The following is an 18,248-nucleotide window of genomic DNA, read 5'->3' on the forward strand; positions in this document are numbered from 1 at the left end:
ATGAAAAATGTGACAAAAATGTTAATAAACTTATTTCTACAGTTACACTTTCATGTAGGGAACATTCGCTTTATCCCCTAACTACGATCACTGATTATGAGTAAACTTTTCTTCATAGTACATATTAATAACTTTTGCATAATGTTTCATAACATTTGAACTTTGTTTTGATTAGAATTAAAAATGGATTTAAAGAAGCCACAGGCATTCAATTAAATATTATTGCAGGATTCTAAAATTTTCAAACTTGACGATTTTTTAAATAGTTTACCTTTTCACGTGTCGAATTTTCTCTTTAATTCTAAAACCACTGTGAAGATGGTGAAAAGTTAAGAGGATGAATCCACAAATGATGAAAATTCTGTACTCCTCAATATTTTGATGCATTTAGATTTGAACACAAATATTCAATACGAAAACTTTTACATGTAAGGAGCGTCAACAACATTTTAACGATTAATATTAATATCTACTCTTTAATTTTAAACTACTACTACTGCCTTCAATGCACTAGTGATTACTCTGCTAGTAAATTATCTCTACGGAACTTTAATTAAAGGCAGCTATGTTAGAGTATGAAGGTATTTTTAAAAACGGTTGTTGTTAGTACCTGGTGACTGAAATTAAGAGCCAGTTCTGAAGATTCTTTTCTTATTAACAGTGGTTGCTTTAAGTTGTTTTCACATTGCTCAGGAACAATTTCAGTCCACTTTTGAAACAAATTGTCTTCCAATTTATTCAACAGTGACATTAAATTCTCGTACTTACTCAAAACTTCTTCAGCTTCTGGTGTTTTCACTATTCTGAAAATATTAAGTGAAAAAAATAATAAATGAAATGATTGATTTGACATGTTGTACCAATAATTTTGCCTTAAAAATAAGACGTTAAAGAAATCAATTGAGGAGTTTGATGCAATAAGGACGTAAGTCTGGAACATGCAGTTGGAGAAAAACGATGTTGAAAGTTTTAAGTAGTGTTTTTCTTGCATAAAACAATATAATATGCAGCATTTTATTCCGATATTGAATTGAAATGTTACCAGGAGGCTAAACAAGCATGGCAAAAGCCACAAATGCGTTTGATATAAAAAAGGGCGTAAACTCGCTTACGCCCTTATTACATCAAACTCCTCAATTCTATTCGACACACTTTCTCTTTCTTTAATGATCCTTTCACCACGAAACTTACTGTTCTAGACAAAGTAATGATTTCTAAAAGTCTGACTGGTCAGAGTCCAAAATGACCTGTGACACGTTTAATCTTTCATTAAACGATATTTTGATTTCATTATTATCTTACGTTGCTAGTAAACGAAACAGTATTACTTCTTGATCTGACAATACTATGCAATTGAGTAGATAAACTAAGGAGGGTATACCATTATGCTTTTCATAAATAACTTTGTAAGTTTTTATGTGAAATAACTACTTTCAGTACCATTTTGTTTCTTACAAATAATTTGTAAGTTTACATGTGAAATAACTACTTTTCGTAGAAGCTTACAAGACCACACCTCGCTACCTCTCAGCAAAGCAAAACACAGACTGAATTTACTTAACAGTCTCACTGGAGCAAAATGAGACCTATATGCCTCTGCACTTATTACCACCTGCAAGGTCTCCCTTTGCCCCGTTGTTACGGATGGTTTTACTGTATTTATATCAGCAAGCGTAAAATATGAGGGTCAATCAAAAAGTTAGTTGCATTGCTTGGGATAACAAAACAGGAGCAAACTTTTACAATACTTTTATTTGTACATAAAATTTTCATACAAAAGCTACTTTTCGACGTAATCGCCTCCTTTATTTAAATATTGTCGAGGTATGGGATAAGTTTTTCTATGCTTTCTCAAAGAACCTCCGTCTAACGTCAGATAGCTATTGTTCTCTCACAGCTTTTACCACAACATCTGAGTGATATAACCGCATTTAGATTATTTCATGGCACATATGGAAATCACAAAGTGCAAGATCATTTCATTCACATGAGTAGCAATCTCAGCATTTGTTGAAGTTGATGGTCTTCCCTCGCAGTAAACGACGTTAATATCTGTACGTCCGTTACCAAACATATTGCACTATTTTGTGAAAGATTGACGTGATATTGCATTTTCGTCGTACTGTTCGTGCACCTGCCAATAAATTTCTGTGCAGTTAGATCTTGTTGACTACAAAATAAATAATTACTACACGCTCTTCTAATTTGGACACCATCTCCAGTTGCCGAGTCATGTTCACAACTAATTAGCAAGCAATCTACAACTGTCACATCAAAGCTGCTACGTCATACGCTGCAGATAAATATCTGCTGTGTTTTCATCAAGTTTCAACAAAGTATCCTTGTACTAAGAGTTTTTACGAAGATGTGCAACTAACTTTTTGACTGACCCACGTATTACCAAAAGCTGATAATTATGGAAAGACATGTTAGCCTCCACCTAGCCTTTTGCATAAAATTACCAACTTCAACCTGTGAACTGTACGAGCGCATCATCTTCCCTCGTCTCTACCACCTAGAATCTCTACGACTAAAATATATCACCAGCGCTATGAAAATGGAGATTCTTTCTTCTTTGATACAGTATACATCTCATCTTCACACTCCTTCATCACTCTCCCTGGCTTTCACACTATATTAATATACACTATAAATATAACAAACGTAACCATCTTTCTTACAATTAGAATGCTTTTCATGAGGCCATATTACCTATTGGATACATGCACCCACATTTCATCTCTATCTTCAAAAGAATTATGATCGTGAAAAATTCAGTTCAATGCATTATTAGACGACTTAGAATATCGTATCATGGTTTCTTTCTCCTCATGAGAATCTTGGAGTTGTACAGAATTTTTTGAAAGAGATTATGGAATAGTAAAGTGAAGTGATCGATATAACCCCCTCCCCTTTTCCCTATCACGGCCATTCTTTTCATTTTTGTATACAACACAGGCACTTGCATTGAATCTTAATATAAACCTTTGAAATTAGAATAAAATTGAACATTTAATAAAATTAGGATACGTTCATTAAATTGAATAATGAGGATATGTTTGTAAAAGATTCTGGCATTTCCACATTTTTACTGCAGTACTTTTACAGTTCTAACACAAATTCTTCATGTAATGTAATACGTTATCTTCATATAAATAGTTATAATGATCACTGTGGGAATGCAACACTAAAAAAGAGTAGAATACTGCTATTTCCTGACTGCCCTGTTGCATACCCCATCAATTTCCTATATGGAAGTTTCAAGTTATCCTAACTTTCTCTGGTCTCATTATCATTTTAAAACAGAATAGGTAAATATTAAGAAAATACTTGCGGGTGATCAATTGCTTTAAACTGCTGAGTTGGTGCTGTAATTCTCTTCTTGAGTTGCTGTGCCCATTTTAATGCACCTGAAATTGGAGGCATGTTTTCATCCACTGGCATTTTTCCTGTTCTTTCTTGTATTTTCATTTGCTCTTCATAGATTTCCTGCAGCATAACAAAAGGCGTAAATGAAAAAATAAATTTCATTAACATATTAGTTTCACGTTTTAAACAAGTTATGGTTTAGAATATGTTTTGTGTACCCTAAGAATTACTCTAATCAATATAGGAAGTATTAAAAGGGCAATGGTAGCTCAGTAATAGAGCGCTCAACTCTGGTGCGTGGGGCCTTTGGTTCGATATCAACTCCCGTCAAGTAGGCTTTGTAGTAGAATAATACTATGCATGTGGGTTTTCTCGGGGTTTTCCTGTTTCCTTCTATTTTCATCATTCCACCATTATCATCATCCATCTGATCACCGTCTATTCTAGTCTCAGTGTATAATCGTGGGGTGCTAAAAAAAAAGGAAAGAAAGTATTCAAGGAACTACCTGAGAAAGAAAGATACATAAGAATATTACTTTTCAGTACAACTGAAATTTCTCAAATGACAAAGGATGTTATTGTAATAGGTATGTGTAAGTAGATGCATTAAGAAACAGTGAAATAGAACACAGTATAAAATGCTTATTAAATTTGCTAGTATGCATACAACGATTTACATAACAGAATCATGTACCAGTACACTTTTGACATACAGGATGGTAGATAACTCCACCGAAAAATTTTGGGAGGCGGTTCCCTATACGAGATGAAAGAAAAAAGTTCTAATAAACATGGGCCGAAAAACGTCTCCTTTCAGACTTATGAACTACCGAAAATTCGAAATATCACGTTTCAAAACGCCCTGGCTTAGAAATTATATGGCATATCCCAAGCGGTTTAAGGAATTACACAGGAACTGGTATACACTCTATCTAAATATCCATGTTTCAGACGGTACCAGCGAAACGAACGCACCATTAGTACTTAAAGGAGTATCCCTATACGTTAACTTCCTTTTTACAGTTCCTTTCACCGATAACGGAGAATGATAAAACATGGATATTTAGATAAAACACATACTAGTTCCTGTGTAATTCCTTAAACCGCTTGGGATAGGTCCTATAGTTTCTAAGTTAGGGAGTTTTGAAAAGTGATTTTTCGAATTTTCAATGGACCATAACTCTGAAAGGAGACGTTTTTCGGTCCATGTTTTATTAGAACTTTTTTCTTTCATTTCGTATAAGGAATCGCCTCCCAAAGTTTTTCGGTGGATTTTCCTACCACCCTGTATACATTTGAATAAAGAACCCACAGATTTTTTTTAACAATCTGTAAAAGGAGAAAATTTATAGTTTCGAAGTATTTAGATTAACAACTAAATTTAGGAATACTCAGTATTTCGTACTCTGGTAACTTGTGATACAATAATAACATACACATTATCTTCACTTTAGTATACTAAAGAGTCTTTCTTCGTTTTCCAGTGACGCATGCTTACATAACCACTTTTATTCTTTGTCGTTTAATTGGCCTGGTGATATTTAAGAAGACTGAAATACAGAGACAGATCTAGAAGTGGGGGGGGGGGAAGAGCAGCCAGAACCGAGACTATGATAGGTATATCATGAGTTTACTATAAAGTTTGAAAAATATATAAATAGTAGTTTCAATTATTTTTGTCATTCAAAAAACTGGGGTAGCAGCTCCCGGCCCCGGGCTATATCCGCCACTGCTGAAATACTTTTTCTCATAACAATTTGTCTAGGAAAGCTTTCTTAACAATATATCCAGAATTGCCATTTTTACAACTGATAAGTAGTATTTTCATAACTGTTTGGAATATGTGTTGCATAATTAGAAGTGTGCGTGTATCACTGTTATGAGAAGACATAATCTGTAGGGGCGGCATAAGGGTGGGGCGATCGGTGCCACTGCCCCGGGCCCTACTTTCTGAGAGATCCTGCTCTGTAGATGTATAAGTTATGATCGTTCGCGAAAGGATTCCGATCTCCTTCACTGGCCCTGGGCCCCAGTTCTCCTTACGTTACCACTGATAATCTGACAGTAATTTTTCTTTTTTAAAAAATATGCAATACATCCATTCATATAAATAAATGAAAATGACTTAATAACACTTGAACCACCCGGCCGATCTCGATCAAATTTTCAACATAGATGATGTTCAAGCCTCGAATGGTTTTTATTATTTCACTTTGACGGTGCAACGTACAGGACGGGGAGGGAATATGTATATATATATATATATATATATATATATATATATATATATATATATATTAAAAATGAAAGTGATTATCTTTGTGACTTAATAACTCTTGAACCACCTGGCCGATCTCGATCAAATTTTCAACATAGATGAGGTTCGGGCCTGGGATGGTTTTATCATTTCACTTTGATGGTGCAACTGAGGGGAGGGGGAGGGTTAGATATATAAAGATGATCGAAAATGACCGATATTAGTGTTGAATCCGTAGTTTTCGGGAACGCTGAGATGAGTGGTGACACTTCCGACGCCGTTTAAATCCCAATTCAGCCCGCAACTTGGAGTAGAGAGAAGGAAAGATATATATATTTAATATATATATATATATGATTGAAAATTACCTATTTTAGTGTCGAATCCATTCGGAGTCCCTAAGTTGATTGGTGACAGTTTTGGTTCTCTTTATGTGTCCAAAATAAAACGTATTCTCCCCGCGCGAAGATCGGGTATTCTGATAGTAAGTCTATAAACAACGTACTTTTTAACGCCATAAATGTTCATTTTTGTTGATTTTCTTCGACAATACGCGTCAGAATTTATCTTGAGTGTGTCATCTTGTTACGCTACATGTCATTCTTGGGCAATATTCTAGGTAAATGGAAATTAGAGTTTCTCATAAACTTCGGCCTTTATCTCAATAACCATACTCCGAACTGTCATCTTACTAGTGCCATAATGAAGAATTTCATTAGGGTATATTTTAGCATTAGTCTTACCTTAATAACTTGGCACGACCTCAGCAACAGAAAATGGACATGAGATTTGGAACATGGAATATTACAAGTCTTTATAGGGCAGGCGCGTTAAAATCCGTAACGAGTGAGTTAGAGAAACACAGGATGGACCTAGTAGGAGTTCAGGAAGTTAGATGGGAAGGAAATGGAACTGTGATATCCGGAAATTTTTTACGTTCTTTTACGGGGAAAGAAATAAAAATCACCAATTAGGAACACGCTTTTTCATTCACAAACGAATAATATCAGCAATTAAGCGGATTAAGTTTGTTAATGATAGATTTTTTTATTACTCTTAAGGGTCGGTGGTATGATATCATTGTTTTAAACGCATATGCCCCAACAGATGATAAGGATGACGATATAAAAGACAGTTTTTACGAAGAAGTGGAACGGATATTTGACCAACTCCCGCGATACCATATGAAAATTCTATTAGGGGATTTCAATGCGAAGATAGGACGAGAGGATATTTTCAAGCTGATTATAGGGAACTAAAGTCTGCATTAAGAAAGACAATGGTGTTCCACTCGTGAATTTTGCAGGAAAGAAACAACGAGAAAATCTATGGACATGATATTCATCAGCAAACTCCCATGACCTGGCATCGAACCAGAGATTCCTCACATCAGAGGTGAACACTGTAGCACTGAGCCACAGTAATATGAAAACTCATAAATCTCTTCTTGACTCAACCCTCTTTCTGGTGGCCCCGCTTAGCATAGTCGCTAACGCTCTCGCCTTCGGCGCCAGCGGTCCTGGATTCAATTCACGGTGGGGGCACTCGATAGCAAAAGTGTAAAAAGCTTTTTCAGGCCAGTCATCCTGAACGAGTTTTTTCTGGATTTTCCTCATTCACACCAGGCAAATGCCGGGGTAGTGCCTAACTTATAGGTCCTAGACCACTTCCTTCCTTCCTTCCCTTTCCTCGGATAGGGTGCTCGCCAAGGGACGTCATTCCTCATACATGACGGGCTAAATGGCCATTGATGCCAAGAGCCCAGAAATCTAAATCCTAAATGAACCCTCTTTCTTACGCACATACCTCAAGACCAGTGCCGTACGCACAATTTCAAAGCGAGGGCTTCAACTATTCAACCTCATATCCTTTCAGGACACATGTATATATATATATATATATATATATATATATATATATATATATATATATATATATATCTTACACGGAAAAATGTTTCAACCACATCATTAATTCACAAACAAAAGATAAGGCCAACGAAATAGTTTTGATTAACGCTCACGTCCACAAAACTAGTTGTGAAATTTATTTAGAAACCGTAAAATGCGTGATATAATACCTATTTAATTTAGTAACTTAAACTGTCAAGCTTAAAACGGGAAAAAGGCCGGACCTTCAGAATAGTTGTAAGTTCTCCTTCAATGTAAATGAATCAAAATATTTCTGTTTCTGCTGATCCAAAACCACGACATACTGCTATGAGCTATCAATCCGTAGTAATGATATTTATTAATAAATATCATTACTACGGATTGATAGCTCATTTATACTTACTATAACATAAATAATTACATCGTTAACGTGATCAGCAAACATCACGATTCGCCTGTCTTATTTAAGGAGGACAGTCGAACATTACCGAACAGAGCCGAAGATGAGCGGATTCGACAAATTCTTAGATAACTGGGCCGGAGGCAGAAATAAAGTTAAATGGGAACGTAAAGATTGAGAAAATTATAAGGAGCATGTCAATAGCTTCTAACATACGCGCTGAATTTTAGCAAAACCTGTGTATTTCTAGCTATTTCTTCCGATATCTTGTAGTCTGATTGATTTTTTAGGTTCCACTCTTAAAACTTTAAAATATGTTTTTTGTTATTTTGTTTTATCGTCGCCGCATCTCCCAATGAACGCAGACCTCACTTTTGACCAAACTTAATGCAGTAGTCGATCTTAAAGACCTTAATTAGTATATGAAATATTATGATATGCAACCCTTTAGTTCCCAAGTCATGGGCCATCAAAGTTGGAAAAATGAAATGAAATCTTTGTTTTACGTCCCACGATTAAGCCGGTTAGGCTATAGGAGACGGTGATGATGAGGAATGAATGAAATGGTGGAATGAAGAAAGTGGGAGGAAACGGGAGAACCCCGAGGAAACCCACGCACACGGTGTTTGTCTACTACAAAGTTCACTTGGCGGGGTCAGGATCGAATCCGGGACCCCAAGCACCACCCTAGAGGTAAACCTCTACCACAGAGCCACCGCGGCCCCATCAAAGTTGGAGTTTAGACTATCAAATTTTCGTATGGAAGAAACCTGTTGTGAAATGTTAATTTGAGGGATAAGATAGTCCATGATGACACGGTTGGTTACTATGTTGTAAATGCAGTATGTACTGATAATAATGATACATGGAATGTAAACGTGTTATTAAACGCTAACTTGGATTATGAGAAAGTACATGATGAGGTGGGTGATTAACTATGTTGTAAATGCACTGTGTACTGATAATAAAGATACATGGAATATAAATCTGTTATTAAACGTTAATTTGAGTCATAAGAAAGTAAATAATGAGACGATTTATTAGCCATGTTTTAAATATAATGGACACTTGCAATAAAGAATTTGCTAAAAGAATAAAAAATCAACGAAAATAGAATTTTTTCAGCAATTGGGAAACTATATTAGTTGTCAATGAGGTAAAGATTAAAAATTAGCAAGCAAATAGTTGAATCTAAAAGAAAAGTGTTACTACTACTAATACTATTGAATTTTAGTATTACATAAATTCAAATATATATATATATATATATAAATTAATACGTTATTAACTTGTCTCTTACGGATAAAAAGTAATATATTATTTCTTTGTTCTTTTCAATTCTGTACTTAATTTATCGTGAAATTTATTCAATTTCACTTATTTTACTAAACTAAGGATCGAATATGTATGTTTTAGTGAATTCTTACCTTAGCAACATCAAGCTCTTTGTTCAGCATAACAACTATGATGTTATACTTCGTTGTGAATTCATTCTTGATTAATGGTCTATCAAGCACAGATCCTACAATATTTATCAACTGAAAAAATAAGTAAACAAGTAAAGATTGGGAATTGCACTATTATACAAATATAGAGAATATTTAATAATAAAATTGACATGCTAAGGATAGCGATCCACAGACAGAAAGAAGAATAAAAAAAGTTAATGAGATTAACTTCTCCATGGTTTCCTTTTGTGATTATGGCCTTCTGTAGATTGGATTTTAAAATGTTTAAAAAGTCTAACACTTAAACTAGTGCATGCATTGTGATGCATTTTTCCTTTCTTGTAATATTCATGGGTGTTTAGGTTTAAATTATTCTTCATTTTGCAGTATGTTCTGAGCTCATAAAGAATACTTTATTGTGCACTTTAATCATACTGATTTTGAGTTGAGTTTAACGCTCCTATCAGCAGCAAGGCTATATGAGACGGGACCTATTGATTAACGTGGAATCCGAACCACATGGGGTCCCGCCGGGAATCGAACCCGGATCTTCCACGTCAAAGGTGCGTACGCTATGCTTACTGATTTTGTAGTTATTGTTGTATCTATTTTAAATGAGTATTAAAAAGGGAGCTACTAGAAGAGTGATCTATGGCAGCTAAGCTGCTTTACCGTAATGTTTTTTGTACTTATAATGTAATTTGAGATACATACCTGATTTATATGGCAATTACACTTTCGTGTAAGTACTTCTTGATCACATTTGAAGAGAGTTCAAGTAGAACAATTTCAATACCTCAGGCTAATATTGCATAATATATTGTAAAGATGTTTATCGCTAAATTTTCCTACTGTTGAAACCTTCTAAAATTTGATATAAAGAAAGAAGATATATTCTTTTCTTTGCAAATAGTATCACAGAATTGCAAGAATGGTAGATTTGAATTTGAAGAATACGGAAGTTTGGAAGTAGATACTGGATAGACGAAAGTGTAATTCAATAATTTCATAAGAAAGTGAAGGATAGAAGATAAAGATACGGAATTAAAAAGAGCAAACTTTTAAGCGAAACAAAAGATTTCTATGAATGTTAACATTAAAGAAGAAATTAAAGATATACTAATCTGAAGTACATTCGGAAGAAACAGCCTCATATTAAAAAAAAAAAAAAAAAAAAAGAAAAAAGAGTGTTGATGGGTCTAAAGAGAAATACTTCCAATTAATGCATTCTATTTGTTTTGACATACGTCGCGCTCGTGAACATTGACATAAAACCAAACAATCACAATCTGAAGACTACATAATAAAGCATGAGGAGATGTATATTAGGAATAACATGCAAAGATAGGAAAAGAAGAACATGGATCAGGAAGTCAATAGGAGTGACGATAATAGTAAAAATGGCATTGAAGGGGCAGTGGATTGTACCTCTTAAGAAATGAAATGATGGTAGATTAACAAAATACCCTGGTCCTTGACTTGATACCAAGAGACATAGAGACCGAGTAAACGTCCTCTTATAACTGGTGTGAAAATCAAGAAATATAGCAAAGTAACATGGAAATGAATTGTCTAAGGTACATGGTCCAAGATCCAAGGTAGATCTAGAGAAGTTTTAAATACCTCTACCAGTGGATAGAGAACAGCTGATGATGATGATGATGACGATGATGTGTAACACATAAGCTTTAACTTATCTTTCGGTGACGTGAATACATTATGGAGTTTTGCATTATGTAACTATGTTAATTCGTAGGACTTTTATACTCATCTTGGTCTAAATATTTTTCCTTAAGCTTAAATTTGTCGCAAACGTGTTATGAAACTTCATATTCGAAAATATACATTAAGATAATCACATGAAATAAACTTTACCCTGCGTACAAGTCTCATTTTAAAAAAATCTATATTTGCTATGGACTTCCAATTAATAATAAAATATACATATCAGTGACGAAGACCAGGTTGTTAGCATCACTATTAATTCTTAACATATACAACACAGAACATTATGATTGTGTGTAGAACAATATAGCAACTGCATGAATAACTACACAATTATATCAACAACTTAATATAATTTAAATCAAATTTAACAGTCAACCCATAACAAAATCTGTATTAGCAAGTTTTTAATCGTTAAAAGCTTCATACCTTGAATATGCTTTCTAAGTTATTGCAATCATCGAATGCTTGGCAAACTATAGATGATAATCTACGATCTAAGTCGGTGATTTTCTTCTGAAATGTTGCATAATCTTTCGCAAAGCTATCATCCTCTGGAACTAGAGCATCGTATGTTTTAATAGCAAAAACTCCGAAACATTCATTGAACTCGTTATAAATTTGTACAACTTTGTTCGTTAGTACCCTTCCTTTCATTCCGCCAATTACAACTTTCTCCAGTTTCATGAATTCCACTACAGTGTCAAAAAATGTCTGAAAATTAGAAGAACAAAGTGAGTAGTTTTTGAAAGATGGATATTTTGTCTTTATTGTAAAGAACCTAGATCACCATGTAGAAAATGAAAAATATAATATGCCACATGCTAAATAATATTAATTTAATTAATATATTAAATCTCAGTAACATATTAAATGTAAGTAATATTAAATAAAATACATTAATAAAAATAATCTATTTGTATTTATTATGTATTAATATGTGAGAAATTGATACTGGGGGAACTTGTAACTCTTTGCCTATAGAGTATAATTGAATCAACGAGTGCATAAAGAAAAACATTTCACACTTTACTCTTGGAAAATGGAAAAGAAAGCCGCTTACCGAAAAATACTGTTCATTATACAAAAATACTTGTATGTGATGTTTGTAGCGTTGGTTACGACCTTTCATTTTCCAAATTACGAAAACGTAAAGAAACTGGATATTTAGTTATGCAGAAATTACTATCATGGAATGTTCTCCTTTTTCCACTCACTGATTCAATTCTATATTGTCTCTAAGTGACCATTCAATTGGGAACTGAAATATTGATTATTTTTATTATTTTCAGAAAATAAGATACAATTAAATATAATTATCAGGCAAATAATTTTAACTTTTTTTTTTTTTTAACTTTTCAAGGAAGATACAATTACATACAATTGCCGGAAATTATAACTAATATTTACCTTTCCACTTTCCTTAGACGTTATTTCTAGAAGTAGCCGACATTAATTTAGATCTTGCGGTACATCTCGTTACTCTGAAAAATCTTCCTCATTCGCACAAGAAAAATATAAGCTGATCCTTTTCATTTTTATTTAAGAAAGTTACTTTAAATATGAATACAAATAAATTATACATTACCTTTATGACCTCCAATTCACATTGTGTTTTTATCAATCATGATAATAATAAAAAAAGAGTTGTAAGACACTTAACTTCTATTTGCTTACAAGGAGCTAGTTAGATTTGTTTGTTTTACTGACCTTAACGTGTTCCAGTCGCTCAAGAAATTGGTTAAAACGACCAAAAACTAGATCAGGATGGAAAGACCAGAACACTGGTTGAGTCTCTTTGAAGTAAGATCCCAATTTACTTCGACAGTGATCAAATATTTTCCTTAAAAAGAAGTACGCATTAAAAAAATACAAAATTTAGTCCTTGATAATACCAACAAAAGCTAAAGAAATATGAAATATCAAATATTAATCTGTAAGAAAGGATTTCAAAGAAAATAGTCAAACGGTAATATAAGGTTCAAGAATTTCAGCATTTATGACAATGAAGTCAAAAACCATTTTAAGTCAAATATCTTCTAAGCTGTCGAGAACATACGAGTACACATATTTTTCGTTCGAATTTAATAAATTTCTTCAACAATTTTTTATGGGATTTAATAAAGTTTGAAAAATTTGTAACTGAAATAGAAATAAACAATATATATCTACAAGTTAATTTTGTTACCATTCGATCCCTATGCTAATAATTGTAGCAATTTCGTAAAATTACATTTTGAATATACCGTAATTCTTTGATTTATTTTTGGCCATCGAAAGTAACGGAATATCACGTTGCCTTTTATCCGTTTTGCATCAAAATTTATGTTAAGTCTTACCAAAGTAGTTTAATGCATATAAAAGGGCAAAACAGAACAACGAAGGGGATTTCACGTGATCTGATATACTACAAAGCTAGATTATTTTGAACAATAGTAATGATGTTATTATATGTTCACGTAAATTCTGCTCATAAGAAGAGAATGAAGTAGACTTATTAAATCACCAGAGCTGCTTTTCTCTCAGTTGCACTTTTTTCTTTAGCAGCTCTTATTAAATTTTATTTATTCGTTAAAAAGACATAAATCTGTATTTATTTGTTAGACTAAATTTATCTTAAATTGTAGTGTTAAATGAGAGAAGAGGCCAAGCCATAAATCAATGAAGAAAGCATTATAGTACGATCATTTTGGTAGCTATTGATGTCTTTTTCATGTACAGTATTTAATTAAAATAGGAGCTCAATAATGAAACAATTACCAAACGACTTAGTGATAATCACCAGTTACTGTCAGCGTATTCTTTGTGTTTGTGATTATGTCTATTTATGAAGTGGAAAACAACTTTTTAGTGCTTGTTTTATGTCGAACGTTAAAAGTACGTATCACTTTTTTTTTTTTTTTTTTTTACAAGATCCGTAACAGAAATTAGAATTATTTCACATATAGTTTATAGGATATAGAGAGAATTCTAAACATCTTGATTTCATGTAGCAGCGAGTCTTCTTAGGTTGCATGGAAGAAGTAGTGAATTGGTGCTCCGACGAAATATTACTCAGGAATATATTTAATCGGATGCTTGATGTAGCAAAATATTTTTCTCGTAAGAAATAATCCATTTAAGAAAAAATAAAAAAATAAAATCAGTTTAGTAATTATAATCGTGATTCATTTATTTTATACGAAACTGCCACTAAAAATAAAATCCAAACTTACCAGCAAATATTAAACATAATCTTATATATACTGATGAAAAACTTGAGATGAATACTTATTAAAAAAATGAAAAAAAAAAGTATAACTGGTGCCTCAGGTCACTCTTCACCTGACCAAGGAGTAGTGATGTGAAAAGAACAGAAACGTGTCCACAAGTATTTTGCAATAGTCAACAGATATGATGTCTTCATATTGAATGACAATTCATGTCTATATATCGCTCAAAGGATGATGCAGATTCGCCATGAGTTGCAGTATGAAAATCTTCTTCACCAATCGTATTCTTCTAACGTATCTCCCGCTGACTACCACCTCTTCGAGTATTTCGATCACTTATTGACGAAGAAGAACTTTTTGGATGAGCGGGCGGTACAATGTGCGGTTGAAAACTTCTTTGCATCACAAACTCCAGACTTCTTTCGTAATGAAATACAGTTGTTGGCTAAATGATGGCAAAATTGTGTGTCTATATACGGAGACTACGTTGACTAGCCCTAACCAATGTTTTCTTAACCTTTTGAAAGTGTCACAAGTTAATCGGGCAGTTCAATCAAATCAATCCAATAGTAAGCCAGTACTTGTGTAGAAAGCTATAGTTTATCATTTTAGTAATTGGACAATTTTTCAATTACACCATACAAAATATAGTCACATCGCATGCTAATGAACAACTCCTTAAAAGCATCAACTATCTTGTTTCTCAAAATACTAGAATGCTACAAATTTTGATATCGTTTTTGTTCTCTCTCTCTCTCTCTCTCTCTCTCTTTCTTTCTTTCTTTTTTTGAAATATTAAAAAAGAAAACGGAATATTTCTTAAAAATTACGCTTTAAAGTAAAACTATGTACAACAGTGTACGGTGAAAATAATTTTAAATCCTTGCATGTACTCTTTTCCTTTTAATCAATCAGCAATTGTAAGTTATGTTTACGAGTCAACATACATAACTTACCTAAATAGCTTCAAAGTCTTCAGCGATATTTTAAGTCTTTGCTGTGACTCGTCCACGTCACTTTGAAATATGGAAGAAGGATCAAGAAATTGCTTAGCCTGCAAAACAAAGTGAATAAACTAGTGTTTTGACTTCTCAATGTAAATATGTGAGCTGTTATACAACGTAGGATTATATAAATATTTTTTTTAGAAATACTTTAAGGAAAATAAAGAAAGCGATTAGAATAAACAATTGAAGCTAGATTTAACATAATAATCGATACTAGTGATGAAGATAACACAATATATACACACACTCGAGATAAAGCTTAAGCAGAATTATCAGTACAAACCTGTATTTTTGTCTTAGATTGTGGTTTTGGTTGTTTCTGTTACATTTCAACAACCGCCTTAAAATCAAATCTACATACGTTTATATTCTAAAGTGCTGTTGGAATGCATAATTATATCAACTTTACATTAAATAAGGACTCAAAATTAGTAACTTTCTTGAAACGTAATCTCCAGTCTAATACTATAACATCTACACACCATAGTTTAAGAAGAGACATAGTATTTACAAATGAATAATAATAACATAATTGGCGTAGTGAAGTTAATGACAATAAAGGGTAAAACCCAAGGAAACACACGGATACGAAGTTGTATATCATCTCATACGGGCTGAGACCAAATCTACGACCACGTAAGAGATGAGTGTTTTACTACAGAGCTACAATGATCCCCAATAAGTCCTCTGAGAATAGGTATGAAGCAACAGATAAAAGAAAACCCAATGGAAATAAGTTTTATATATTCATCTTCAACTAAATATATAATCGAAAAATAATAGCTGAACTTGTACACAATAATATAAACAGCACATTATATTATATAAATATTATAAATAACATAGAAAGCAACTAAACTTGAAAGTAGACAATAGAGAGAATACTAAGAAAATTACCGAATAGTCAGTGTTTTTTTTTTTATTTTTTTATTTTTGTATGCATAGTTCCGGATTTAACTCCTAACAAGAATACAGTATACAAAATAATAGTTTAAAACAATAATTGAAGTATAAATCCAAGTTTTCAAGGTGTTGGTACCGAATAGCACATTCAAATTAAACATAACAATTTAAGAAAGCTCGACACTGATAGTCTATTTCATTACTCTCAGAATTCATTTACGTTATTCTAATATTAAAATATGATTTCAAGTGTTGCAAATTGAAGTTCAAAAGGGTGATAAGAAATGGGCAAAAATTGCTTGTTTTCTTATATGCCTAAGACGAGCAATTCGTAATATAGACAAATGTGCTGATACAAATACTTGATGGGTTGGTCTCAGAAAAACGTAAAGAGAGGGAATATGTAAAGCAAATATAAAGAGTGCCGAAAAAGACAATAAAACCCACTTTCATACTATGATTGTTTTGCTATCTCCCGAGGGACACTGATTGTTTTACCTATAATTATTTTTAGTGGACTAACAATGTGTTTTTGGATGTTTTAATATGTTACAATCTAGTACTTAATCTCTATAAAAGCGTTGTATAACAAATCTAAAATTCGACTTAAAAATGGACTTTGATTATTTTCCTGTGTACCCTTCATATTTACTAGGTACAGTATACTACACAAGAAGCAAGCACACTTATTCAAATTGCTCATGTTTTATAGTCACACAGGTCTGCAGGGCTATGGTCATATGTCAATGACAGCACTCACAGCATGAAGAGAAAACTACCACCGTCCAGGCACGTAGCCAAGGGGGGGTCCGGATCGTCCCCCCTTCGAGACCAGAAATGAAAAAAAATAATGAAGGATAAAACGAAATGAAATCGGAAAAAGAAGAATCGGCGTTAAAAAATTAAAAAAAAAAAAACTACCGAAAGCTTTTGATTACTGTTTCTTATGAGGAGATTTGTATTACTTGCAATACATGGTGGCAAGGTGAGTGGGATATCCTGAAAGAGTCAGGGAATTTAAAATTTCCGGAAGTTACGCAATTCTGAGAATTTCTGCTACTAGTCAGGGAGATTTCAAGCTTCTGAAAGCATAATGCCGGTTGTGTAACAGCGTGGACATTTTTGATTATAATTTCTCGTCACCGCATCCTTGCAGTATCAAACATGTTATTTTAAAAACAATTTTCTACTACGCCCTTTAACCTGTCATTTGGAACAGACAGTAGTTGAAGGAATAATAAAAACAAAAATTGTTGTGAAAAATAAGTTCTGTTAACATTTAATTCAACAGAGAAAGGAACGTAGATATTGTAGAATATTTTACAACACATTATTGAGTTTGTACACTCATGTCCAAAATTATTGTTGTATGTCTATAAATCTGTTGTTGTAGGAGTATAATTTGATAACGAATTCGCCCGGTATTTCTTATAATGTTAGTATGTGTATAATCGGCAAAGACATGTAAGTGGCAAATTTTGTCAAAAGAGCAGTAAATAAGAACAATAAAACAAAAATAAAACTTTCTTGTCCATTTAGCAACATTTTGTTTTACTCACTCTAATTTTCGTATTTATAATTCTTTTCCTATGAAATTTACCACAAATAGGGTCTATACATTTTCCGATTATACACATGGTATCAATATTAAAAGTACCCTGCAAAATCATTATCAAATTATATTCTTACAAGAAGACAGTTATAGATATGGGACAATCATTTTGGACACAAGTGTACTTTTTATAATAGTGAATATGTACTTTTCATAATAGTTGAGATCGTAATGAAAGGAAAATTGTTATATATGAGGAAGAACATAAATATTGTAAAATAATTTTCAATACGTTTTTTTTATTATTATTTTACTCGAGATTTCTTCGTAGGTTGTTATTAAAATACTTACCAACATATCCTCATTTTATTGTCCTAACAAACCAATATACATTGATAGTAAAGTAGTTTAGATTGATTGGGTCTTCAGTGTTTCATGTCACGCCCCCTTCCCCCCCGTTACGAAATACTGGCTAAACGAACC

The 18,248-nt window shown here is 32.9% G+C and overlaps 1 protein-coding gene across 1 annotated transcript in view; it reads right to left on the reverse strand.

Annotated features, from left to right (window-relative positions):
- Positions 1-18,248, reverse strand: part of Dhc93AB (Dynein heavy chain at 93AB) — a 253,302-nt gene that overhangs the window by 194,469 nt on the left and 40,585 nt on the right. The window contains exons 6-11 of the mRNA XM_081751294.1: positions 15,260-15,357; positions 12,802-12,934; positions 11,521-11,805; positions 9,346-9,456; positions 3,335-3,489; positions 611-803 (exon numbers count right to left, since the gene is read on the reverse strand). Of these exons, the coding sequence (XP_081607420.1) occupies positions 611-803; positions 3,335-3,489; positions 9,346-9,456; positions 11,521-11,805; positions 12,802-12,934; positions 15,260-15,357 (975 nt within the window). The remainder of the gene's footprint in view (positions 1-610; positions 804-3,334; positions 3,490-9,345; positions 9,457-11,520; positions 11,806-12,801; positions 12,935-15,259; positions 15,358-18,248) is intronic.

The sequence above is a fragment of the Thermobia domestica genome, chromosome 3, assembly GCF_964235325.1.
Source record: "Thermobia domestica chromosome 3, izTheDome1.hap1.1, whole genome shotgun sequence".
Taxonomy (NCBI): Eukaryota; Metazoa; Arthropoda; class Insecta; order Zygentoma; family Lepismatidae; genus Thermobia; species Thermobia domestica.